Here is a 27,937-nt window from a genome sequence, read left to right on the forward strand (position 1 = left end):
TAAAAAGGCACACATTTCTAATAGGTAAACATCCTTCAGTTGAACAAACTTGAAGCATGACTATTCCTAAGTAAAGTTGCCTTCATTTTCCAAAACTCCTGGGCACACTTAAACCAACGTGTGAAATTCCATGAACTCCAGGGAAGGAGGGGGGGGGGGGGGATGCTAATGTGCTTAAGCTTACAACAGTGAGACCCAGTGAAAGACAGACTGACTAACCCACAGACCAGCAAAATCTTAATGCCTAATAGCAAATTATTCTTAATAAAGAACCAATCAAAAATTTATTAGAACATGAAGGAGACTTTAAGAGACCACTTACCACAGCCTGCCTAGAGAGTCAGACCTTCTGACGATGAAATGCCACCTAAACACAATAATATTTCAGTGATCTCTAACAAAATATACACATGTGTTTCAGCTGAAGACACTTTTTTTTTTTAACCCATCATAGAAACTAAAGAAAGTTCCCAACTGCCACTAGATTCCCTGGCAGCCTCACAGATCAACATTTCAAGTTGATCAGTAAAACAATGCAAATGTTCAACTAAACTTTGTCTGGCTAAAGTCTGATTTAAAATGTGAAAAATAAGACATATCAGTATTGTTCAAATCATATTTTTTTACAAAGTTATTTGCTCCAGTGAGAAAAAAATCATATTTCAGTCTCGGTTGTTATTTATCCCTACGGTTGACACACTGTTTTATTTTAAATAACTTGTAAGATGTTACCATAATGGCTTTAACATCAATTTCATATCTGATCTGCACTCTCCTGGTACATAGGGAAAACGATGTCCAAAAAGGTCTGAAGAGAAACAAGTCAAAAATAAAAAGTAAATCTCATTCAAGGGTGCCATCTAGTGGGAAAATCAGGTGGCTGTCATGTTGCTAAGCAACCTTTGGATGGCATGTTTAAAATCCCAGAATCTTGGAGCTTGGAAAAAAATTTAGTTCAGTGTTTCCCAAAATATGTTCCTTGTTAACAGGATTCTGTCATCAAATACATTTAAGTAATGCTGGGTGAAACACTGGACAGTATGTCTTTACTACAGAATATCTCACAGCCTAGAATATGCTCACTCACATACACTGGGAATCTCCAAAGAGGGATATGGCATTTCTCATATATATTTGATCAGGGAAACTCTTTACTTGTGGATGCCTCTGAACTCCTCACAGAACACTGGAATTTCTCAAAACAATGTTTAGGAAATGCTGATCTAATCCAACTCCTGCCTCCACAGTTTACGCATGAGGTTTCCAGCTATTTAAGTGACTTGTCCTGGTTCCCAGTATTGCCTATAGTCTGGCAAGCCTACAGGTCTGTCTTTGTAACCTGAGGGGTGAGCAGAAGTAACCTAAAGGAGGTGGGCTACAGGATACTTTCCTCTGTCCTTCTACTCTAGCATTAAAACTCTCTTGTGGAAGGTCTGAAAGTTTCATTTTAAGCACCTACCAGTCTGGAATGATACCCTATTGCACTTAGACAATATTATACATTGACTTAAAAACCTAAAAGAATGTTCTCCTTTCACGTTCTGATGGTTATTATTTTTTAAATCAGGCTTTGGATTGATCTTAATGTTATACATCAACATGGGTGGTAGTTCATTTCTATAAATTTTATTATTTTTAAAGATATATTTTTGCAGAAACAATTTAAGAGTGTGTAAAAGTTATGTCTGCTGTCTCCCATATATGTCTCATTTGAAGGTAAGCCTGAAGGACATTCATAATACCTAGTAGTGATAGTGGGGATCAAAAGAATTATAGGCTAAAAAAAATGAGCTCAAAGAAAGGCAGGCCTTACAAACCTCCCATCCCCCAAATATAGCAAATATTACATAGGATAATAGCAACAGAATTACAAAAGCATCTTCCAAGGCTTTTTGCTACAAATTATCCTGAAATAACTAAAATATATTTTCATTTGTAAAAAAATTTAAAATTTCAACAACAGGGGCGCCTGGGTGGCTCAGTCGGTTAAGCATCCAACTTCTGCTCAGGTCATGATCTTGCAGTTCATGGGTTCAAGCCCTGTGTCGGGCTCTGTGCTGACAGCTCAGAGCCTGGAGCCTGCTTTGGATTCTGTGTCTCCCTCTCTCTCTGCCCCTCCCCTGCTCATTCTCTCTCTCTCTCTCTCTCAAAAATAAATAAAGATTTCTAAAAATTTTTTTTTTATTTCAACAACAAAAAATAATTATGGGTGCTGTGTTTATGGGCATCCTTGCCTATGAAGTGTATCAGCCTCATGGCTTCTTTCTGAGTACTCTGTTCACCAGTTTCAGTGTTTGTCACGGCTGTACCTTACAAGCTGGTTATTCTAAGAAGGAATTATGTGTTCACAAGCTCTAACTCCACAGCCTATTCCCTTCCCTCAAGACTGAAATAATGGGATAATAATAACTTGAATGAAGATTAATCGTAAGTAATAAAGTACCTTGTTTGGTACTTTTTAAATCATTTTGGTGGTTATATAACATCATTGCTAGTTTTATATTTGGAAACTATAAAGTTTTATCTTATTTAAAAGTTTTCTCTTATTTAAAAAAAACTTTTTATTTTAAAAAAGGGGAAATTGCTCTCAATTTATGCCAACCTTTGGGCATAAAACTTCTTTTTCTGCACTAAAAATTATCTCTAAAGGATAGATTCCAGAGGTATCCAGGTATTTGATTACAGACTCATTTACGTTGACAAACTTTTCCCCCAATGTGGTTGTCCTAATAATTTACACCAAATATGAGACTCAGATCCCTCAGTTATAAGTGGGAGGCGTGAGAGATTAAGCATAGGTGTGCAGACCACTCTCAGTATAGTCCAGGTCAAACATGCACAGCATTTGGAAGGTTCAGGAAATGCTCACTTGTTTGCACACACACTCAGACTTTAATGTAAAGAACCTCCTCCCATACATGAAAACCAAATTCTAAAGAGTCCCAAAACTCCAAAACCATAAGTTTTCAAAAGGACTTGTACTTCCAGAAGGTGAAAAAAAAAGCTCTCAATTAGGACCCCAACCTCAAAGTGCTAACCAGAAATATAACACCTATACACAGAACTGGTATTTTAATCAGATTAACAGAAAGCCACATGCAAAGTGGAAATAAACAAAAGTACTGTTGGGCTGGACAGGTTGGGAGAGGCCTGGTACCCAAACTTGAAATTGGCACTACTTTGCACTAGAGAACTAGCTATAATTTCTTTACATCTGCCCTGGAAGTCTGTCCACTTTTATTCTGCTCATGGATTACAGCAACATGATGAGATATTGTAAAGCAACTCTAAGAGGCATGAACTGATATGAAATACTTTCTTGGCCCTTGACATACTCCCCCCATACTATACTCAGCCCAAGAGTTAACTTTCCTCAGGAGTCTCTAAACCACAAAACATTTTTTTTTCACTTCTAAAACTCTTTTGCTTCCCATGTATTTTCTGACAGGACCCACGAGTATTTCCAAAGGTTTAGCTATAAATTAGAATGCATAGCACATCAGGGACAGCTAATTCACCTAGAGGAGGATCCAGCTCTGATTAATTTTTCTTTCCTTACCTTGCTCACAACAGGATTCCCAACCTACCAACTAGCCTACTGACACTGCCACACAATTGAGCCATCATTCATTCATTCAAATATTTATTGTGCTCTTATTATGTGTCAGGTCCCATGCCAGGTTCTGATAATTCAAAGTGGATGTTGAATCAATAACTTCAGCATCATTCATTGACCAGTTGTGTGACCTTGGCCAAGTAAGCTAATTACTCTGAGCCTCGGTTTCCTTAACTGTAAAATGTGGGATAATAATGGTACCTTGCAGAGCCGCGGTATTGTGCGGTGGGGAAGAGGGATGGATTTGTAAACCCTGGAGCGAGGTTCTGCCTACCTGAGGGCGCTACTGTACGGAGACCCTGGATGAAGCCACCATCATCATGTCTGACCAGGAGCCAAAACCTTCAACTGAGGACTTGTGGGATAAGAAGGTAGGAGAACACATTAAACTGGAAGTCATTGGACAGGATAGCAGTGAGATTCAGTTCAAAGTGAAAATGACAACACACCTCAATAAACTCAAAACATCACACTGCCAAAGACAGAGTGTTCCAATGAATTCACTCAGGTTTCTCTTTGAAGATCAGAGAAGTGCTGATAATTACACTCCAAAAGAAATTGGAATGGAGGAAGATGTGATTGAAGTTTATCAGGAACAATGATCAATGATTCAATGATTTATATATTCTTCTTTTTTTTTTCTTTACCCTCAATCCTTTTCTATTTTTAAAATTAGTTCTTTTGTAACGTAGTGTTCAAAATGAAATTGAAAACTGGCACCCCATCTCTTTAAAACATCTGCTAATTTGAATTCTAGTGTCCATTATTCATTACCACCTGTTTTCATTGTGCTGATTTTTGGTGATCAAACCTCAGCCCCCTTCATATAGCCCTCTCCTTTTTAAAAATTACGTGCATGCATAAAGGGCCCACTTTTCCCAGGCTGTGCTTTTTCAGTCTTATGATAAATAAGATTGACCAATGCGAGTGTTCACAACGACTTTCCAGTTGGCCCTGAAGTTCTAACTTGTGATTGCTTCACTCCTGGACTATGATTTTCAGTGGGAGATGAAAGTTTTTCAGAGAAGTGAACTGTGGAAAAATGACCTTTCCTTAACTTGAAGCTACTTTTAAAATTTGAGGGTCTGGACCAAAAGAAGAGAAATACCATGCTGGCATCAAGATGACAGAGATGGCGAGGGTAATGACTAACTCAAAGATGGTTTCACTGAAAAGAAAGTGTTTGAAGATACAAGAAAAGTCTTATTAGAAGATCTCAGAGGGGTGCCTGGGTGGCTCAGTTGGTTAAGTGTCTGACTTCGACTTGGGTCATGATCTCACAGTTCATGAGTTTGAGCTCCGCACTGGGCTCTGTGCTGACAGCTCAGAGCCTGGAGCCTGCTTCGGATTCTGTGTCTCCCTCTTTCTCTGCCCCTCCTCTACTCCGCTCAAAAATAAATAAAACATTTTTTTTTAATTTTTTAAAGAAGATCTCAGAAATATTCTAATTTTCATTAACAATTAATAAAGTTATTCATGCAGAAGTGTATTCAACAGGACACTACTCTTTTTTATTTTATTTGTACTTTTTGACCGGGGATATGTGTTTTAAATGGACATTGTCTGTACCAGTCTCATTAAAATAAATAAAACATTTGTAAAAAATAATAATGGTACCCTGCCTCATAATATTAAACAATTGTACATGCCTCCCAAATTAAGTGAAATAATATACGTGAACATGGTTTCAAACCATTCATATTCAAACTATAGCTTAGTCACTAATGTGAAAAAATTAGCATAATTAATTTAGCTGATTCTGGTTAAAAATTATCAGCAATTAAGAGAAATGTGCAAAATATAACTTTATATTTGATGTACCAAAAAATGTTATATCTCTATATCTTAATTTCATTGTAGCCTCCAAATTCCTAATTCTAACCCCCTGGTAAAGAACAAAGGTACAACAACATAACCTTGGCAATTAGAAGTAACTCAGTCACCACTACTTAAACATCAGTCTTTTGAGATTCTCTTCTTTCCCCACCTTCTCATCTACCCCTAAATTCCTAAATGGTAAAGCATCCCCTGGGACATATTTGCCATCTACAGGTAGTGTCTGAGTAACTGGTGCCACCTGGATTTGGGTGTTGACCTCTGAGGTCAACTACTGCTGACTGCAGCACCCACCATGGACTTCAACAAGATCCACGCACTCTGAGTCTTTCTTGGCCCTGCCCCATGACTCCCCAGTCTTCCAACCCTCTCAGCATCTACCACAGCTTCCTGTGACAGCTAAGAGCCTCACTGCTTCTTTTTCCATACCACATTGGAGCTTGGGTCTTATATGGCTGTCTTCAGCCATTGCCACTTCTCCACTCACAAGGCCAGTTGAATATGCATCACCTAGTCTCCCCAGCCTGCTCTGGGAAACAAGCTAAGTTCCCCCACTGCTTTAGATTCCTCCTGAATTATATTCAGAGATTTCTGGATCTAAAGAGACCATATCTACTTCTCCTTTCCCTCACATGAAATGGGGCTGGGTGCAGGGGAGCTCTTCTCAGACACTCACTTTCCAACTCCAATCACATCCCCCTGGAAAAACATTGGGCAAATATACTTAAGTACTTACTAGCTGTATGACCTTGAGAAGTACTTAATTAATGCTTACCCTATCTGTAAAATATGGATAATAATAGCCATCTCACAGGGACACTGTGAGGATTAAATGAGATAATGTATGTAAACCTCTGGGATGAAGCAAGTGCTACCCAATCCCCATCACCCTTTCTAGATTTTCCCTTCTAGATGACCTCTGGTCACTGCATCCATATGTATAAATTGTGTTTGTTCCAACAATAAATTCCACCCTCCTGATCTAACACCCTGCAAATTCATTTGCAAACGTATGCCCCAAGTCTCTGCCCATATAAATTGGCAAGACTTTGCAATTCTTTTGGCATATCATATACCGTAATGCATCATAGTTTAAAATCTTCATCAGGCATGGCAAGCTTGATAACCATCTGCAGTTTATATGGCTTAACCTAAACTAAACCAAATGGCCTTATCCTTATTGCCCAATCCCAAGGCTCCATTTCTCACCCTGAGTAACTCTTGCAATTCACATTTAGATTTTCCCCTAAGTTACAAAAATAGAAACACTTGAGGAAATTAGCCTATGTTAAAGGCCATTTTCCATGGCATCAGGTTCAAGGCCAGATTAATGTGTTGATGCTTTAAGAATTAGAACCAAAGTCCAGGATTTGGCACATTTTACTTTCAGCCATTGCCTTGTGAGTATGAACTTCACCCCTTCATCAACTCTAGTCACAGAGCAGTCTTTTAAAATCTGACTGCAGTACAGAAAGAAGTTCAGCATCTCTGCCTGTAAAAAGGGAAATCAGCCTGCCAGAGACTGAAAAGCAATTTCCAACAAGTCAGTAATTACAGAGGTCCACCTCAGCAGCCAAATTCCTGTCAAGGATTTTTTTTTCTACATTGGAGACATTATGTCAAGCCAAGGCAATCACTTTGTTCACAATAAGATAATTAGACAATCTGAGAGAGACCCTCTCTCGTTCTGAATGCCTTCCTGTGCTTTGAGATCAGTAGCTTTGATAGCATTTTTGAAGCAAGACAATCCTTTCTTTATTCATATCACTTCTTACACAGAAGCCCAACAGTCAAACTACTCTGGATGAAACAGGACTAGGGGCCCAGATGGCTTGCCCTGCTAGGTATCACCCTTGGCTGATTCGGCCTGTCTCACAGGGTTCTAGGACCCCTCAGTGCCACTTTAAAAGTCACTGCCGGGGCGCCTGGGTGGCGCAGTCGGTTAAGCGTCCGACTTCAGCCAGGTCACGATCTCGCGGTCCGTGAGTTCAAGCCCCGCGTCAGGCTCTGGGCTGATGGCTCGGAGCCTGGAGCCTGTTTCCGATTCTGTGTCTCCCTCTCTCTCAGCCCCTCCCCCGTTCATGCTCTGTCTCTCTCTGTCCCAAAAAAAATAAATAAATAAAAAACGTTGAAAAAAAAATTAAAAAAAAAAAAAAAGTCACTGCCTCAGATGACCTAAACCAGGGATCAGCAAACTTCTTCTGTAAAGAGCCAGATAACACACATTTTCTGCTTTGCAGGCCATAAATGGTCTCTTGTTGCAATTATTCAACTCTGCTATTGTAGCGTAGAAGTGGCCAGAGACAATATGTAAACAAATCAGCATGCCAGTCCTCTGATAAAACTTTATCTAAAAAACCAAGTGACAAGCTAGATTTGGCCCATGGGCTGTAGTTTACCAACCATAAACTAAACTAGAGACCTATATTTTTATTGCCTCTTGATTCAACGTGATATTCAAGATAGAAAAGTGGAATATATCACAGAAATCACCAGAAACTCTACCTTGTACAACTTGAACTTTGATTTATTTTCATTTTACGTACAATATTTACCAAAGTTGTTAAAACACAAAAATTCTGTCTCTTTCATTTACCAAATAGCTGTTTAGGACCTTAAACCTATATTTTACTCTATAAATCATGATCATCTCAAATGTGATCTTTCATACACAGTGAATTTTAATTCCTGTAAGACATTCGCTCTAATTCCTCCTCCCCAAAAAGATGTAGATCATTGAAGTATCATATAAAATTAGGTTTTACCCTTCCACTCATATGTATAAATAGCTGATATTATAAAAAAAACAAGGCAAAATCAAAAGAGTTTTTTTTTTTTTAAGTTTATTTATTTATTCTGAGAAGAAACAGAGTGAGAAGGCACAGAGAGAAAGGGAGAGAGAGAATCCCAAGCAGGCTCCGCACTGTCAGTGCAAAGCCCAACACAAGGCTCCATCTCCCAAAGCCATGAGATCATGACCTGAATCGAAATCAAGAGTCAGATGCTCAACCGACTGACTGAGCCACTCAGGCACCCCAAGAGTTTTCTTGTAAATAAGCATTATACCAGAGTGGCTGAGGATGTAAAAGTATAAGGAGAAAAAGTGGGTTTTAGACTAATTTTTGATATAATATCTCAGATACGGCTTAGGAAATTAATATTTATATATGTATTTATATTGTATATTTATTATATGTGATACCATAGTGAACACCATTCTGACAACAACCAAGCGGAACTCCTGCCCTAAGCATCATGGCAAGGGAGGCCCTGGAGCTATATTTGTTCCACAAGGTCATTCCTAGCAAATCAGGCCTGCCTAGAGCAAGAGTGAAAACTGACCCAAGCTGGGCTCTCTCCCAGGTTCCAGCTGGATCTATGAAAGGTAAATTCAAGAGCTTAGGGCTGGCTGAGGTGACCACATGGAGCAAGATGCAGCACAGGTAATGCCCGTAGTCAGAAGAACTGAAACATCCTGGCAATCCTAGGGTTCCCCTCTCCAGCTCTTCCTCAGGACTACTGTATCCAGCACTTGGATTCCACAAGCTGTCCTTTCAGTAATGCCTCCTTTTCTAATAGTGCTAGCTAGGGTTTTTTGCAACTACAGTGTTAATTTCCACATATGCTGCCTGCTCCAATTCTCATTGCACCTTCCTAGCCACACTTCTCAGAATGCTCCAAAAAGAAAGCAAATTTGCTCCATCAGTCTGCTTGGTCTGCAACTGGGGAAAGCAAGCTCTATGAGAATGTTGTGGAGGACCTTCAGGAAACCACTCCTCTCCAGTAAGTCTTGGGACTTGCTGCCACTGCCAAACACTTTCTTATGGGAAGCAGATGAGAATAACAGACTTTCCATAAAAGTTTAGTGAAAAGCTTACCAAATAAGGTCAAAGAAGATTGAATGAGATGTCATCAAGGGACCTTAATTTCTGCACCAAGTGAAACAAAAAACATGAGGACATAGTCCCTGTGCCCCACTCCCAGAATGGCAACTCACAATGGCCCCCAGAGACGTGATTGCAAGCTCAAATAACCCCCCTTCCACTTGTCCTGTAGCTGCGTAAGTCAGGCCAGTTCCAGGACCAAGCACTGCTCACAAAGTTGAAACATCCTTCCTCCAAGCAAATCGAAGATGGCCAACCCAGAATTTGGCTCTGGCAATCAGACTCCAGAGCCTGCATTATAAACCACTATGCTCTACCTCTACCCCCTCTGGCCTCTCCACCTCCCTCCATCCCCTGTCCAGTCTATTCCATACCCTACTCCAGATCAATCCTCCTTAGGTACAACTTTATGGCTACCCTTCCTTGCTCAAATCCAGCAGTAGCATCCTATTCACAGGCCAACTGCAGAATGCCAATCTGATTATGGCTCACCCCTTCATAAGATCTTTTAGTGGTTCTCTACCATTCTAGAATAAAGTCTTGACTGCTCACCATAGTTCACCATATTTCACAAACTCACTCTCCAATGGTCCTCTTCAGTCCCATGAAAACTTCTCTCCCTCTGTTATAGGTATTCTAGACCAGCATGGGGAGGTTAACTCAGTCCCTTGATTGCAATAGCCACATTTCAAGTGCTCAAAGTAACATCTAACTATGGCTACCACATTGGACAGCACAGCTCTAGACTTTCCTTGTTTCCAATGCTATGGACTCAGCTCCCTGTTGCCTCCAGACTTGACTAAACTATGCTATTTGCCTCCAATTCATTCCCACCCTTCCTTCCCCACCCCCTCCTTGAATTTCTTTTGATCCTTCAAGTCTCAGCTTATACACCACTGATCCAGAGAGGCCTTCTTTGCCTCCTCTAAGTTAAGAAACTCTGTTAAACACTCCCTGCCTTTTTTAGTAAATGAAATGATTTAACTATGTGCAACCTGTTGTTTTCCATAAGAATCAACAATGTCTATATTATGAACAGTTGTATCTACAGTGCCTGGTAGGCAATCAGTAAAGACTAGGGAAGCCTCACCTACCTCTCATCCCAAACTGTCTCTGATCCTCTGTGCCTTTGCTACGTCCTGGCCAAATTACACAACTCACTGCCCTCTGAACTCTCCCTGTGTGTTCCTACCCTTGAGCTTTTGCTTGACTTGCTACCCCATCCCATTTCATCTCCTGACATCTGTCCCCTTTCAAATGCCACTTCCTATAGGGGTTCCTAACACTTAATGGAAATTGATCGTTCTTTGCAGGTTTTGTAGACCATGTTTGGTATTACTACTCTTCAAGTCCCTACTGTAAGACTAAAAAGGCTGTGGCCACATCATCCCACCACCCAGCACAGTATCTGGCACACATCTTGCACTCAGTGAAAGCAAGGTGGTGGGCAACCAATGAATCTCAGACAGAACTACCAACAGTGACAATCTGTTGAGGTGGAATGATTAAGGAGGATGATGGCAGGATAGGAACTTCAAAAGAAAATTACCTGAATAACAACAGATTAAAGAGGCTGCTGGGAAATGTGAAGAAGCTCTCTAATTTACTTTTGGGAAAATGACTTTTTTTTTTTTAATGGTAGCATGAAGGTCAAACACTGACTGACAGACATTGCATCATGCTAGCTGTCAATCTGATCAGAAAAATTTCATACTAAATCAAAATTGATATTTGGATTTCATTCTTTGTTCTAAATATTTCTTAATACATGGCACATACATTTTGTCAAATGTGAGATACAAAATTTCATTTAACTAATTCCATTTGTAAGATCAAAGTCCAAACTAAACTTACTAACTTTACTCATTATTTATACAAATTTTGGTCCTAATTGGATCCCAATATGAACATCTTCGTGTAAGAGGGACCTCCTGCATAAAAGTACAGTTTTAACTAATTCCCTGTAAGAAGTTAACATTCCACAGACTGTCACGTCTTCTTTGGTCTTACATTTGTGCTACAGAAGTTTTAACGCTACATGTCTTCACAGCCACAAGCTAATCCCCCTAAAACAGAATTAATCTTATTACTACCCACACAGAGACTAACTAGAAAAGGCATTTGCAGAACAAAACAAACAAACAAAAATCACAGTAGCAAAAAGAAAAATACAACACTAGCCCATTTCCATTCATCTTATGGTCTTTCAGGTAGAAGAGCCTTTAACTTTTCACTCTTAGGCTTTGTGTAAATTACAAGACAGTACCAAATTCAAAGTGATTTTTATTTTTAGACTGTCAATCCAATCAGCTTTTGATTTTCTCACTGACTCAGAAATACAAGAGATTTCTAACATATATATTTATTCTAGCCCCCTACATAATCACAGAAAGTAAAAACTTGAGAAATTTTCAGTAGGCCAGAATAATATAGAATTGTTAGTTTGTAATGTAAAAACTAAAACAGCTTTAAATTTATTATATTAACCCTAACTGGTATAAATGACTTAACTTTCCTACTTATCCAAAGCAATTCTAATTTCAAGCAAATAAGACCAAAACAGACAGGCTGGCAATTTGATAAAATGTACACTCACAGTCTAATAAGACAGACTAAGAAAAACATATTGCTTTAAAAGTTCTAATTTTCACCACCTTCTCCCAGACCCTCACACACTATCCACAGCTGACTTTTTCAAAGTATTAAGAAATATGAATTTTAATCTGCTATGAGGCTTCTCACAGGAGATGAGATGGAATGATACCATTCCTATTTTTTATTTTTTTTAATTTTTTTAATGTTTATTTATTTTTGAGAGAGAGACACAGAGACAGAGAGAGCTGGGGAGGAAGGAGCAGAGAGAGAAGGAGACAACAGAATCCAAAGCAGGATCCAGGCTCTGAGCTGTCAGCACAGAGCCTGACACGGGGCTTGAACTTATGCTGTGAGATCATGACCTGAGACGAAGTCAGACGCCCAATGAACTGAGCCACCCAGGTGACCCCCATTCCTATTTTTTAGTTACACCCAGCTTGGCTGAGGATAAAGATGTAAATAGGAGGTGAAGTTACTAAAGATAAAAAAAATTCAGGATCTGTCATTAGCAAGAAAACAAGGGGGATTTCATAAATACTAGTACTTTGGCTCACATTATAAATATGCAAGATCCAAACAGCATGAATAAAACTCTGTTACATGTCCAGATGAAAGAAAGGATATCAGAAAAGAATTCAGAGTTCCCAGCACTATCTTGACTAAAAAAGAAGTGAAGTCAAGTTAACATTCTGAGGCAGAAGATCCTTCCTGGTTCTCAACTCAAATTCTCCACAAGCTTTATTTCACCAGTGTCAAACACACTTACAACACACTTACATCACAATTATCTAGAAGTCCTATCTTAGATCATTCAAGTTCAACACATTAAGACACACTCAACTTTAATCATAGATCAGTCTGTTTAAACCCTACCTACTCTGCACACTTCTAACAAGCTTGGCATTCTAATTCCCAGTCTCCAGCAAACTAACAATAAAAAGATGAAATGTGAAACACGTGCTAGAGACGCCAACATTGTTAACAGGGATAGATGTCCTCTAGCAGCATAGGAAGAACCAGAAAAAAAACACCAAAAATATACATGCAAAGGAGATAATCTGAGACCACTTAGGAGAGAGGCAAATAACCCTATATTCCCAAGACCACCCCAAGGCACCTACCCCCTCACAAGAAAGAGTAATAATAGACACTGCTAATCTTGACCCTGAGCTATGAATAAAAGGTTCCAATCTGCTGGGGACACTCTGTGTAAGAAAGTCAGGAAGTATTCCAATAGCTGTAATCTATAAAGACTTCCCTCAGAGTGGTTAATCATTTTTGAAAGTGTTGACACATAAAGGGCGAGGCTATGGTCACTTGGGGAGCTGTCTTATAAGGAAAGCTCCCTTCTCCCACACCATCAGTTAATGAAGCACTGCATACATATACTCCACATTGGAAAGCAGTTCCAAGGACAGCATTCCAAAGTCAGCTATAACAACAAACAACAGATGTCCTAAAGAGGCACAGATATTTCCTCCCCACACCCAAACTGTTTAAAAAGGGGGAAAAAAATAAACCAAAAAAAAAAAGTGTGACCAGATAGGTAAACTATCAATGAGCTAAAAAAATTTCAAGTTTCCAATGAAGGCAAAAGAGCACCAAAAAAAAAAAAAAAAAAAAGACAAATCATTCTCATTTTTTACAAAAAAAGGCACCAGATAAATTTCCCTCTGTACAACTGCCAGGCCCACAGGCAGCTCTTCAACACAAAGATGATGAAACCAGAAAGATTTCCATAAGGGAGCAGATACTTCCAAGTAGCAAATCTCTAATTTTTTCTTTTTTTTTTTTAAGTTTATATATGTATTTTGAGAGACACCGAGACAGAGTGAGTTGGGGGTGGGGCAGAGAGAGAGAGGGAGAGAGAGAATTCCAAGCAGGTTCTGTGCTGCCAGTGCAGGGACGAATGTGGGGCCCAAACTCACAAAACCACAAGATCATGACCTGAGCCAAAACCAAGAGTCAGACATTTAACCCACTGAGCCACCCAAGTGCCCCACAAATTTCCATTTTTAAATAAGCATATTTATTGTTATTTTCTCCAGTTACAATAATGTGAATAGTTGTTAAATACTAAATTCTAGTTTCTAAACTCCTATAATTGAGGCGACACAGCCTCCAATCAGGGTAACATAGGGTAAGGGTATGTACCCTCCACCCCCAGCCCCCAGCACCAAATTACTAAAATCCATCAACTTAGGGCAAAACAGGACTGAGACATCTGGCTGAAATGAGACCACTGTGGCCAGATCTGAAGGGGAATAAGTGTGTTTCCCACCATCATGGCAGGCTATGTACTTATGTATTTATTTATAACTTCTACTTCACCTGTTTTTAGAAAGACTCTGAAGATCCTGGCCAATGAGCTGCCTAAAAAAACAGTCCTGCAATTTCTTTACACATTTTCTTTACATCCTGAAAAAGTGTAATGGAAAAACCACACTCTCATCCAAACCATCCGGAATACACATAACGATAGCAAAGATGATGAAGTAATCCAATGGTTCCCACCTGATCCTTACCTTGTCCCTACCATGGCATACAGGAGTAGGGTGACCAACTCCGCCTGATTTGTCCAGCACTTTTCCGGTTTATAAACTGGAATCCCACATCCTGGAACCTCCTCACTCCTAGGCACCTGGAATAGGTAGTCATCCTACACAGAAACAGTGACATTCACACATACCCATGGCGGTGTCCAGAGATGTGGTTACATACAACCCCTTGTCTTTTTAGCTCAGGGAAATATAAATATGAGTGGGAATCTTGTCAGTCAGACTTGGATTCAAATTCCATTCCCTCCACTTCCCAGCACTGTGAACTTAACCTCTCTAAGCCCTAGTTGCTACACTTATAAAGATAACAACACAACCTCCTTCAGAGAACTAGGGGTCCAAACTTTCTATTATATAAGCTATCTAATATTGCATCTCATATTTATATCATTTTATTTTATAATATAACCACATAATTTAATTTTAACACATTATTTGCAAATTTCATTACCCTAACTACTAAGAACAAATCATTTCCCCCACAGCTCACAACTTAGGCTCACAGTTGAGAGCTCTAGCATTAATAACCATAAGAATGACATCAACACCAAAATATCCAGTGCGATCCTTCTTTGCAATCCAGTCAAAATGACCAATTTTGGCACATCTGGACCCAAAAAGAAAAATAACCCAGGAGTTTACCACTTGTACAAAAAAGTAGGTTTTCTTCTACCTGGTTCCCTGTCAGTAACTGCATTCTCTCTTTTCTGCCCTGCCCATCTAGAAGAGCTCTCTGTTATCTACATCAATAATACTACTGCATCTAAAAACATCAAGTTGAAAATAGCCAAGTTATGGAAGCACTTAAGTGTTCATCCATAGATGAATGGATAAAGAAGAGGTGAAATGCAGTATACAGTATATATATATATATAATATTAATGATATACAGTTACACACACATACATATATATACACATTTATATATAATGGAATAGATATTTTTATGGCTGGGTAATATTCCACCATATATGTTATATATGTTATATATATGAATACGTATATGTGTGTATACGTGTGTATATATATATATATATATATATGGTAACATATATATAGAACATATAATGGAATATTACTCAGCCATAAAAAAGAATAAGATCTTGCCATTTGGGACAACCTAGAGGGTACAATGCTAAAATAAGTTAGTCAGGAAAAGACAAATACCATATTATTTGTGGAATTTACTTGTGGAATTTACTTACTTGTGGAATTTACGAAACAAAACAAACAAATTTAAAGAAGGAGAGATTAAAAAAAACAGACTCTTAAATACAGAGAACAAACTGGCAGTCTCCAGAGGGAAGGCAGGTAGGGGGAATGGGTGAAATAGGTGAAAGGGATTAAGAGCACACTTACCATTTTTTTTTTAATTTTTTTTTAACGTTTATTTATTTTTGAGACAGAGAGAGACAGAGCATGAACGGGGGAGGGGCAGAGAGAGAGGGAGACACAGAATCGGAAGCAGGCTCCAGGCTCTGAGCTGTCAGCACAGAGCCCAACACGGGGCTCGAACTCACAGACCGTGAGATCATGACCTGAGCCGAAGTCGGACACTTAACCGACTGAGCCACCCAGGAGCCCCAAGAGCACACTTATCTTGATGAGCACTGAGTAATGTATAGAATTGTTGAATCATTATATTGTACACCTAAAACTAATATAATACTTGAATAACTAAATAATAAAGAGGCCAAGTTAAACAGACACGTTTCCTCTCAGTGACCATTCAAATGTAATTCCATGTAAAACAGCAGACTATCTCTAGAAAGAAATGGAGATGAAAGTGGAATAACAACAAGAACATGTGTAAAATGTGTCAACCCAAGGCATGACAGCAGATAAGCCAATAATGCCCACATGGCCAATGCTAAGTTATGTGTATAGTCCTCAAGTCCAAAAAACCAAGTCCTGAAGGAAAACATATACTATAGTGTAGTATAGCCTCATGTACAAAAGGGGTATCCCTGTCCCCATTTCTCTAGCACAACTACCATGTCACTCACCTGCTTCATTTCTTAAATTATTTATCCTTCACATGGAAAGGATAGCAACATACACACACAGGCATTAGTGATAGCTTCAAGATGAAAGGTATATTCAAGGACCTCTTTTATGGAGGATTCTATTTTCATATGCATGAAATGTGCAAATTAAACAAACTATACTTTTCTTATGGCTCTCGACCACATTATGACTTCTGGGATAATGATTTGTATTACTTTGCCCACCAGAGTAGAAGCTTCCAAAGAAATGTGTGATGGCAGGGCTGCCACTAGCTTATATGGCACCTTTGTGCAAATTATAAAAGGAACTCTCTTCCTCAAAACACTTTACTTCTGACTTTTCTGACTGCCAGAAAATTGTTACAATATGATTTTGTTGGAACAAGGGGCTGTGTTGCCATATTCTGACACACTGCAGTAATATATATGTAAGTATATGATGTCCATGATATACATGGCACCCCCAGAGTTGTGCAGTGCTCTATCTACACAACTATACGTTGGTTCTGGGCAATGTCCCTTCATCTTCATTGAATCACAGCACTTCAGATAAACTACTTGTGATTTGCCTAAAAACTGTCCTGACAAGTCGGATTTACATACCGCTTGTGTGGGTGTGTGATTGCATGCATGCATGTATGTATCCATAGTATATATTATTTTTTAATAAACTTTGCAAAAAAGAAAGAAAGAAAGAAAGAAAGAAAGAAAGAAAGAAAGAAAGAAAGAAAGAAAGAAAAGAGAGAGAACGGTCTGCCAGGTTAGATTACTGGCCCAAAGCCATGAGAACAGCTATTCTTGATATATCAGGATAAGAAATTTTTAAATACATGCTTTTATACCAAGACAATGTCATAGTGAGAGAAAGAGGAAAAGAGGAAAACTTGGAGTTCCAAAGCAATCAATTTATTCCCAAGGCAAAAGTATTTATTCTTACCCTACATGATCAAAAATTTTACTAATGGTCATAAAAATAATTGTCCCATTTCAAAAAACACTTGCTATAGTACAGGAATAAAGTTTACTATGTGAGCTTCTTCTTCCTTAAATAGTTTTATGTTTAGCTGCCATCAACTTCACCTTTCCCACCTTCAGATTCTGGCCTCTAAATGAGACCATTAAGAGTTCGCAAGGCCCAGGATAATGGGTTTTCCAGAAACGAGATCCCAGTTTCCCAAGCAATGGGAAGGCCAGACCACAAGAGCCACAGCTTAAAGAAAGTAAATAATTCAAAAATAAAAGTCTGTAAACAGGCAGGTTTTTTATGACCTGCTCTACTTGCAGAGCACTGACTCAGACATATCGCTTTTCCTCATCCTCTTATATCATCACTACAAGTAACAGTGAATGCAGCAAGGCCAAGAAAAACAGCTTTATAAAGAGAGGGAAGGAAGCCAGCCCAGTGAGATTCTAATAATGGCCAGGTGCCCTTTTCCTGGGTTCTCTCACTTTACTCTCACGACATAGATTTTCTTAGTCCCATTTTACAAAGGAGCAAGCTGAGTCTGAGAGAGGCTGAACAACTTGCCTAACGTCACACAGTTAGTAACAGTAAGCCATGTCTAGCTCCACAGCTTTTGCCTTTCTGCTATACCACACTGCTCTGAGCAGAGCTTCAGGTCAGCACTTACCAAACCTTCATATGCTCACAGGTCTCCTGCAGATCTTGTTATTAAGCAGATTCTGATTCCAGATGCCTGGGGTGGAGGCTGAGATGCTGCATTTCTAATTGTGGTTAGACAATTATAACTAAAAGTATTGGACCACACTTTGAGTATCAAGGCTTCTGAACAGTGGTTCTCAACTGGAGACAATTTTGTACCCTCCCCCCCGCCACCAGGGGACATCTGGCAATGTCTGAGGACACTTTTGATAGTTACAACTGGGGGAATATGATTCTACTGAATTTTGTAGGTGGAGGTCAGTGATGTTGCTAAACATTCTACGATATACAGGATGCACCCTACACCACCACCAAAGAATTATCCATCCCAGAATGTCAACAGTGTGACACACAGTTGAGGAACTCTGCTTCAGAGGTCCCAAGTTCATTTAATCTTCTTCCAAAGCTGTTATAGTTTTGCAAACCTGCACTGGGGTCAAAGGTAGCTTTAGTATTTCTTAACTTCTCCTTAAAGTCTGGTAGAAAAGTTGATGCCACACAAGTGATGACTACAATATGATGAAGTTTAATTTCCTCACAAATATTCCACCATCGTACTGAAGAAAATCAAATCAGCTGATTACAAAGAAGCATTTCACAAACTGCCTAGAGTTTCTGTAAGGTCCTTGTTTCTTAGCACTGGAGTTCACAATTGAAAAAGCAAAAGATAAGATTATTTTTAGATGCAAATTTTATAATTTCCTGTTCTGGCAGTTCAAACATTTACCCTGATGGATCACACAAAACCATCTCTTACTATCCAGCATTAGTTATCGCTCCCCACCACCAATAGTGCTGGGATATTGTAGTGCTTTGTTACCAGCATCCACTCAATTCCCAAAATTCAGTAAAGAAACCAGTCATTCATCTACATCTTTAATATTTATGGCATAGAAACACTAGTTCAATTTAGTATTTTTCCTGAAGTAACCATACTTTATTGTCTTCAAATGTCATTTTGTTTGAATATAGCATATACATTAGAAAGACGAGCACTGGGTGTTGTATGGAAACCAATTTGACGATAAATTTCATATTTTAAATTAATTAATTAATTAATTTATGGTCAACACTACCAGGAAAGGAAAGGAAAGGAAAGGAAAGGAAAGGAAAGGAAAGGAAAGGAAAGGAAGAAAGAAAGATTGTACATTTGCATACAACTAGGGGTGGTGTAAATTAAGGTTTGGTTAAAATCATATAGCTTTTTCAGGGAGGTGGGATCTATGTGTGTCACATCTTATGGGTTGTTATCATATACCAAGGACAGTGCTAGATCCTATGAATGGTCTTTGCCTGGATATTCGCAGTCAAGTAAATGGATATTTAATAATTCCTATAAGAAATAAGCATAGGCAGTCTAAGGTGAGAGAGAGTGAAAGTGAAGGCTTCTGAGAAGGTAATGCCTGGGCTGAATAATGCAGGACAAATATAGGTTGGTCAGGTAAAGATGGAGAAGGAAGAGTACCCCCAGACAATAGGGGAGCTGCATAAACATAAGCACAGAGCCCGGAAGCCAGTTACTGAGCAAAGCCAGAACTTGAGGTGACTGGAGCAGAGCAGAGAGAAAGAGCAAGAAACGAGACTGGACAAGCAGGAAAGAGTCTTGCGAGCCAGGCTCCGGAGTGTGTACTTGGTCTGCCTGGCAATGGAAGGTATGGAAAGGATAGACATGCATTTTTCAAAGATGATTATGATAGCAGCATAAAGAAGGAACCACAAGAGGCATAAAGCTGGGAGAGCAGTTAAGAGGACCGAGCCAAAGGTAAGAGCAATGGAAATGAAAAGCCACAAGATTTAAAAATTTGCAGGAGAGAACAAGATTTAGTGATACAGTGGATGTAGGGGATGTGGTAGGCTGAAATGTGGCCCCCCAAAGATGGCCACATCCTAATCCCCAAAACCTGTGTATATGTTACCTTACATGGCAAGGACTCTGCAAATACATTACGTTAAAGATCTTGAGATGAGAAGATTATCCCAGATTATCTGGATGGGCTCAATGGAAGCACAGGGGTCCACCTAAGAGGGAGGTGAAAGGGTCAGCCAGAGGGAAGGAAATGTAACAACAGAAGCAGAGGTCATAGAAAGAGAGATTTAAGGATATAGGAAGGGGCCACGAGCCAAGGATTGCAGCTGGCCTCTAAAGGTTTTGAAAGGCAAGGAAATGAATTATCCCCTAGAGCCTCCAGAAGGGACACAGGCCTGCCAACACACTGATTTTAGCACAGTGAAACTGATTTCAGACTTCTGACCCCCTGAATTATATGAGGATATGCTGTAAACCAATAAGTTCATGGTAATATGTTACAGCAGCAATAGGAAACTAATACAGGAGTGATGGAGAAAGAGAAACTGATGATGACTCCCAGTATCTGGCTTGGGTTGGGAGCTAAACAGTGGTGACAGTCATCGAGACAGAGACACAGGAGGAAGAACAAGAAGTTCCATTCTGGACAGGCTAAGATATCTCTGCAACCCACAAGTTGCTCACTAGAAACTTACATATATGGCCCTAATGCTCAGGAGACATGTCCACACTGGGGATAGAATTTTCTACAAACTGGGTACTCAGTATGTGTTTAATTAGGTCCAATGAATTTTCATCTTCTTTTAATAAAAAGGTTAGCTGCAGGAATATTACCACTACTATTATAATGAGATAAAATATGCTATGAGGAGTAATTATTTCTATAGGCAAGAATGGGATAGTGGAAGAACTCTATTCACATTCTAACTCTAACATGGTAGCTATGTTACCCTGCAAAAGTCACACCTGCTCTGTGTCTCAGTGTCCTCATCTATAAACAGAGGATAAATCTTAACTGAGATTAAATGTATAATGAGTGACTGGCACTTAGGTGAGTGCCAAGCACAAAGCAAGTACTCAGTAAAGGGTAGCCATTATAAGCTCTATTTGTTCACAATTCATTAAAAATATTTTGATGAATGATAAGAATTTTTACGTCATCTTGACATGATATTATACATGGAAAATCCAATAGACTCCACCAAAAGTCTGCTAGAACTGATACACGAATTCAGCAAAGTTGCAGGATACAAAATCAATGTACAGAAATCAATTGCATTCTTATACACTAATAATGAAGCAACAGAAAGACAAATAAAGAAACTGATCCCATTCACAATTGCACCAAGAAGCATAAAATACCTAGGAATAAATCTCACCAAAAATGTACAAGATCTGTATGCTGAAAACTATAGAAAGCTTATGAAGGAAATTGAAGAAGATATAAAGAAATGGAAAAACATTCCGTGCTCATGGGTTGGAAGAATAAATATTGTTAAAATGTCAATACTATCCAAAGCTATCTACACATTCAATGCAATCCCAATCAAAATTGCACCAGCATTCTTCTCTAAGCTAGAACAAGCAATCCTAAAATTCATATGGAACCACAAAAGGCCCCAAATAGCCAAAGTGATTTTGAAGAAGAAGACCAAAGCAGGAGGCATCACAATCCCAGACTTTAGCCTCTGCTACAAAGCTGTAATCATAAGACAGCATGGTATTGGCATAAAAACAGACACATAGACCAATGGAATAGAATAGAAACCCCAGAACTAGACCCACAAAAGTATGGCCAACTAATCTTTGACAAAGCAGGAAAGAATATCCAATGGAAAAAAGACAGTCTCTTTAGCAAATGGTGCTGGGAGAACTGGACAGCAACATGCAGAAGAATGAAATTAGAACACTTTCTCACACCATTCACAAAAATTAACTCAAAATGGATAAAGGACTTGAATGTGAGACAGGAAACCATCAAAACACTAGAGAAGAAAGCAGGAAAAGACCTCTCTGACCTCAGCCACAGCCATTTCTTACTTGACACATCCCCAAAGGCAAGGGAATTAAAAGCAAACATGAACGATTGGGACCTCATGAAGATAAAAAGCTTCTGCACAGCAAAGGAAACAATCAACAAAACTAAAAGGCAACCAACGGAATGGGAAAAGATATTTGCAAATGACATATCGGACAGAGGGCTAGTATCCAAAATCTATAAAAAGCTCACCAAACTCCACACCCAAAAAACAAATAATCCAGTGAAGAAATGGGCAGAAAATATGAATAGACACTTCTCTAAAGAAGACATCCAGATGGCCAACAGGCACATGAAAAGATGCTCAATGTCACTCCTCATCAGGGCAATACAAATCAAAACCACACTCAGATATCACCTCACGCCAGTCAGAGTGGCCAAAATGAACAAATCAGGAGACTATAGATGCTGGAGAGGATATGGAGAAACGGAACCCTCTTGCACTGCCGGTAGGAATGCAAACTGGTGCAGCCACTCTGGAAAACAGTGTGGAGGTTCCTCAAAAAATTAAAAATAGACCTACCCTATGACCCAGCAGTAGCACTGCTAGGAATTTACCCAAAGGATACAGGAGTACTGATGCACAGGGGCACTTGTACCCCAATGTTTATAGCAGCACTTTCCACAATAGACAAATTGTGGAAAAAGCCTAAATGTCCATCAACTGATGAATGGATAAAGAAATTGTGGTTTATATACACAATGGAGTACTACATGGCAATGAGAAAGAATGAAATATGGCCCTTTGTAGCAACGTGGATGGAACTGGAGAGTGTGATGCTAAGTGAAATAAGCCATACAGAGAAAGACAGATACCATATGTTTTCACTCTTATGTGGATCCTGAGAAACTTAACAGAAAGCCATGGGGGAGGGGAAGGAAAAAAAGAGGTTAGAGTGGGAGAGAGAGCCAAAGCATAAGAGACTCTTAAAAACTGAGAACAAACTGAGGGTTGATGGGGGGTGGGAGGGAGGGGAGGGTAGGTGATGGGCATTGAAGAGGGCATCTTTTGGGATGAGCACTGGGTGTTGTATGGAAACCAATTTGACAATATATTTCATATAATAAAAAAAAAAGAACTTTTATGTCATCTCAAAGGTTGTAACAACTTCTAATTATCTCATGTTTTCTTTCCCCAGTCATCTTCTATATACATCAAACACTTTGGTCATCTATTAAAGATGTGTAAGATGATCTCTCCTCACAAGAGGCAGATATGTATCAATAATGATAAACCAGCAGTCAGCACCTACTGTGTGACAGGTGCTGGTGATATTAAAGATTAATAAGATATGATTCCTGCACTCAAGAAATGCACAGTCTTGAGATATAGATAGGTGGATAAACATATAGATATAAAGATAGTAAAGTAACATTTAACGAGCACCTACAATGTGCCAGCCCTTACATGTATTCATGTATTACATATAATTCATCTATTACATGCATTACATTTAAGTTTATTCAAACCCTATGAACTAGGTATTTACAACACAATATAATCCAGTCTATAACATTCTGAAGCAATAAAAAAGTGAGCCCAGGATGGTGCAGAGAAGGTCACTTTCAAGTTTGCACAGCTCAGTACAAACACCTGTGCCCCAACAAGTGACCTATAAAATGCCACCAAGTGAGGTTTGATTCTGAAAAGAGAAGTCAATGGTTTGTAAAGGGAGCATGGACTTGCTTTACAAGGAGACCAACTGATGTGACCATAACTCTTGTTCATCCCCTCCTCACCTTTCTTCAAAGAAACATAAATGACATTTGTTGAGCCAAGTCTCATGCAAATTGCTTTGTATAGGTCATTTCATTTAAGACCAAAGAAGAATAAACTTGCACAGGTGGATGGAAGGGTTTTACAGGAAGCACGGAAAATTGTTGGCTAAAATTATATTGGGCCAGAAGTCTCCTATAAATTTCACTAGCATTCTTAGGTCTCTTGCAAAAGCCCAGAACTTCTACTTGGAACACAACAAGAGAGACAATTAACCCCATAAAACAATGCATATGAAAATGCAAAGGGAAGGAAATGATTGAGGTTAAAATAAAAGAGAAGGAAACCAACTTAATAAGAGAAAGAATAAGATTTTAAATGAAATCATAATGTGAGCCACATCAGAAACCTAAATAGAAAAGGAAAGTGTCAAAGAAAACAAATCACAGAGACAGAGAGGAGCCGGGTGGGAAGAAATGACTAGAAATTATTTTGACTTTTCTACAGAACAGTAGGTACAATGGTTCTCATTTCTGAGGTCACATCCCTCCTGAGGCCTTAGGCAAGCTACTTAGCTTCCCTGATGAAGTAATGGGACAATGTCAGCACCTACACCTCACAGGGTTGCTCTGAGGAGTAACTGAGTACAGGACTGAGCTTCGTGCCTGCACCAGACAGCCTTCTATTTTTTACCAGGGGCAGCAACAACACTGATGATTTATGCTATTAGCAGCACCCTGCCAGGGCCTCCCAAGATGACACTCCATCAACCTTTCTCTCTGTGTGTGACAGCCCTCAGACAGACCGTGCCACACAGATTTCTCAAGAGGGTACTGTGATTTCAGGAAGTGTGGTCATTTTAGACCATTCTCCTGAAGTCCCCTCACATTTGTGTCTGTGAGGCAACAAAGCAAGAAGCCAGCATGCAAAGATAACCACAGCCTACAAAGAGGGGAAAACATAATGAGTTCTTCCAAGAGATTTCAAGCCTTCTGGAGAATCATGTGTCATCACGTGTCAGAAGTCCCTGCTCAGCATAAGCATCCTCAAATCTCCACTAAACTCCAGTTATCCCTCTCCCTGTAACAATTGCTCAAGAGGCAGCCTAAGAATATCCATTGAGGTTAGCACCTGGCAGGTTTTTAAGGAGTCTCAAGCTTCCAGTGTGGAATTGGCAAAGATCCAGTCATGTGCAACATTTTGTCTTTTAAAGCAACTAAAGCTTGAGTCCTTAAAACCATCTAAATCTTGACACGCATCATAAAAGTACTGCAACAGAGACTCTTGGCAGGAACACCACTGGGTATCATGAAGCTATGGTGGAGTACCTACATTAAGTGTTATTTCTACTGTCTAAGGCACAGTCAGGTTTTGCCTCTTCTTTGCTGTATGAACTCTGACAGAAGGACTAAGATCTCCATTGCCCTTTCAAAGAAAATCACCTTGCAATGCATTCCTATTTGGATGTGGATGGAAAAAAAGCAATGCTTTAAAGATCATTTGTCTAAACCAGGATTAATTTCCAGCATGCTAAAAAGTGCTCACAGGTGGTGAGGGAGCTCTTCATTCCAGGTTCAAGTGATTAAATCTAAAGAGGTTTTCTTTTTAGCAACTTTTTAGAAAAATATGTTTAAGTCTGGCCAAGAAATATAAAAAGAAAGTGGCACTAATAAACCCAAAAGAAGCTAAGGTTAGAGAAGCAGCTGATCTCCACAAATAGGTTTCTGAGTGGGGGAGATATTGAGTGTTGATAAAGCATTTTCTTTGTGTATGATCACTGGCCCCAATATGCAGCACTTGAAGAACAGAGAAACTCTGCCACTCATCCATGGAATTCTCTGCAAGAAGAGACCTTTCCTCCATTAATAACTTTTAAAAACATGCACTAATTCATGCTGGCAGTCCAAATCCTCCCATGAAACCTCATTAAGTGAAGTTTAAACATATATGAGTTCAAACATATATGCGGGATATGTTGAGTTCAAACATACATGTGGGATAAAGAGAAAAAACTCAAGTCTAGAGAAAACTGGGGAAGGGGGAAGGAGAGCAAACAAAATCCTACAGTCTAGACTTAAAGTTTTAGAATCAGGAAAAAAGGGCTAAACTAGAGGACTTGGTCAAGTGGGTCAAAAAATAAAGGTTTCAACTGCATAAAAAGCTAAATATGAGTTCAGACTTTTTAGTGCAATATACATAAATACTTGCTGCTATTTTAATATTTGCCTTTACTTGAGCTTTAGTAGGACTCTGCCTGAGGCAAGATTTTTTTAATAGTAATAATAAAAATACTTAATAGTACTTAGAGCAAAGCATGTGTGGTCATGATGTTTTAAAGGGGAGAAAGAAAGGTAATTCTGAACATCTGTGCTACATTTCCACACGATAAAACTACCACACTCCAAAATTATTCTGAAGTTTGATGGAGCTGGGGAAGGGGTGGATAACAGCTCATGTAGAGAAATGTTTATTGAAAAAACAGAAAGGGAGACTCAGAGGCCATCTGGGGGAAAGCAGGGACAACAACCTTTACCGTAAAATAGAACTGCTGATTAACAGTGAGAGTACAGTAGTCAAAAAGGGAAGTTATGTGTCTTCTCAGATCCATAATTATTAACTCCATAAATACTCCAGAGAATCAAACATCTTTTATTTTCACAAAGTCCCGACCTTCCCACATGGTATCTTAGATCAAAACACCACCCCAAACCCTCCCTTAAATTTATTTTCTAGGACTTGCCTAATTCCCAACCCCACCTTTCCTGAGAGGGAAGGAGTGAGGGAGGGGGAGTCAGAAGTAGTTTCTTTCTCAATCTCTCTCTCTCTTCCTCTCTCTTTCTCTCTCTCTTCCTCTCTCTCTCTCTCTCTCTCTCTCTCACACACACACACACACACACACACACACACACACACACACACACACTTCTGTTTCTTTTCAGACTCCAGCCCACGTCTCCCCTTAGCACATCTGTTTCCTAGTTCAATCCCCTGCAGGCAGTCTTTGGGTCAAGAATTATCATGACTGAGCTGCCCTTCCTCAGTAAAACAGAGTTTCAAGCAGGTGGGGCTGACAATTACTGTATTTGCCACAGCCACAGGCCAACCACCAGAAGGATGTGTCAATCATGCTACACCAACAGTTCACAGTCTGTGTGATTTTGCCCCCTGGGAGATATTTTTTCAGTGTCTGGAGACATTTTTGGTTGTCACAACTGGGGAAAGGGGAAAGGTACTTTTTGCACCTAGTGAATAGAGGCCCAGGATACTGCTACTAAACATCGTACAATGCCCAGGACAGCCCCACAACAAAGATTTATCCTGCCCCAAATGTCAATAGTGCTGAGATTGAGAAACCCTGGGCCACACCAAGGAAGCAAAATTTCAAAAATAGGTGGGGTCTTTTCCCAAAATTAACTATGTTCATACAGCTGACAACTCAGCCCACACGTTACCAAAACAGATCTGACTGCCTTAGAGGCTGAAGGAAGGACAGGTGGTAAGGGGATTTCTTGGTTGTTATCCTGACCAGGCCCTGGCTTTACCTGATTAAGAATACTTTCCACAGGAAAACCTAGCAAATCTATGGCATACCAACAATTACTACATGTAAGTATCTTTTAACATGACTTACTTATACACAGACAGTTTCTTTTTCAGGCCAGTCCCTTCAAAGAAGCCACAGATTTACTAAAGTATTGTGTAGGCCTAAAAACTGTCAGTAAGCACAGGCATTGGGGGGTGGGGGGAGGGAGGAGGAGTTGGAAGCTCTGTTTTAATTAGGTCAGGAATTCCTGGTTCTTTTGGAGTTTGAATGGCAATCTCCATTTCTCTGGCACTTTATAGGTTAGTGAATTCTTCCCACACAGTCCCTTTTTAACCCACAGGTTACCTCCCCAACACCCACTACTCCGGGAAGAGCTGCAGACTTTTGTGATAACTGGCAATACCCAAGGTGAGATGAAAAACACCAGCCTAATAATTGGAAAGGTATGAATACAGGCAGAACTGACAGGAAAAAATATTGTCTCTCATTAAAAAAAAAACTCAATGGGGCGCCTGGGTGGCGCAGTCGGTTAAGCGTCCGACTTCAGCCAGGTCACGATCTCACGGTCCGTGGGTTCGAGCCCCGCGTCGGGCTCTGGGCTGATGGCTCAGAGCCTGGAGCCTGTTTCCGATTCTGTGTCTCCCTCTCTCTCTGCCCCTCCCCCGTTCATGCT

General features: G+C 39.6%; 2 protein-coding genes across 2 annotated transcripts in view; one reads left to right on the forward strand and one right to left on the reverse strand.

The window, feature by feature from the left end:
* Nucleotides 1–27,937, reverse strand: part of ERC2 (ELKS/RAB6-interacting/CAST family member 2) — a 937,319-nt gene that overhangs the window by 727,667 nt on the left and 181,715 nt on the right. The gene's annotated exons all lie outside the window — the stretch shown is intronic.
* Nucleotides 3,937–4,218, forward strand: LOC115508390 (small ubiquitin-related modifier 1-like). The gene has a single exon (XM_032592314.1). It carries the CDS (start codon nucleotides 3,937–3,939, stop codon nucleotides 4,216–4,218), a length of 282 nt encoding a protein of 93 aa, XP_032448205.1.

Source organism: Lynx canadensis, chromosome A2 (assembly GCF_007474595.2).
Source record: "Lynx canadensis isolate LIC74 chromosome A2, mLynCan4.pri.v2, whole genome shotgun sequence".
NCBI lineage: Eukaryota > Metazoa > Chordata > Mammalia > Carnivora > Felidae > Lynx > Lynx canadensis.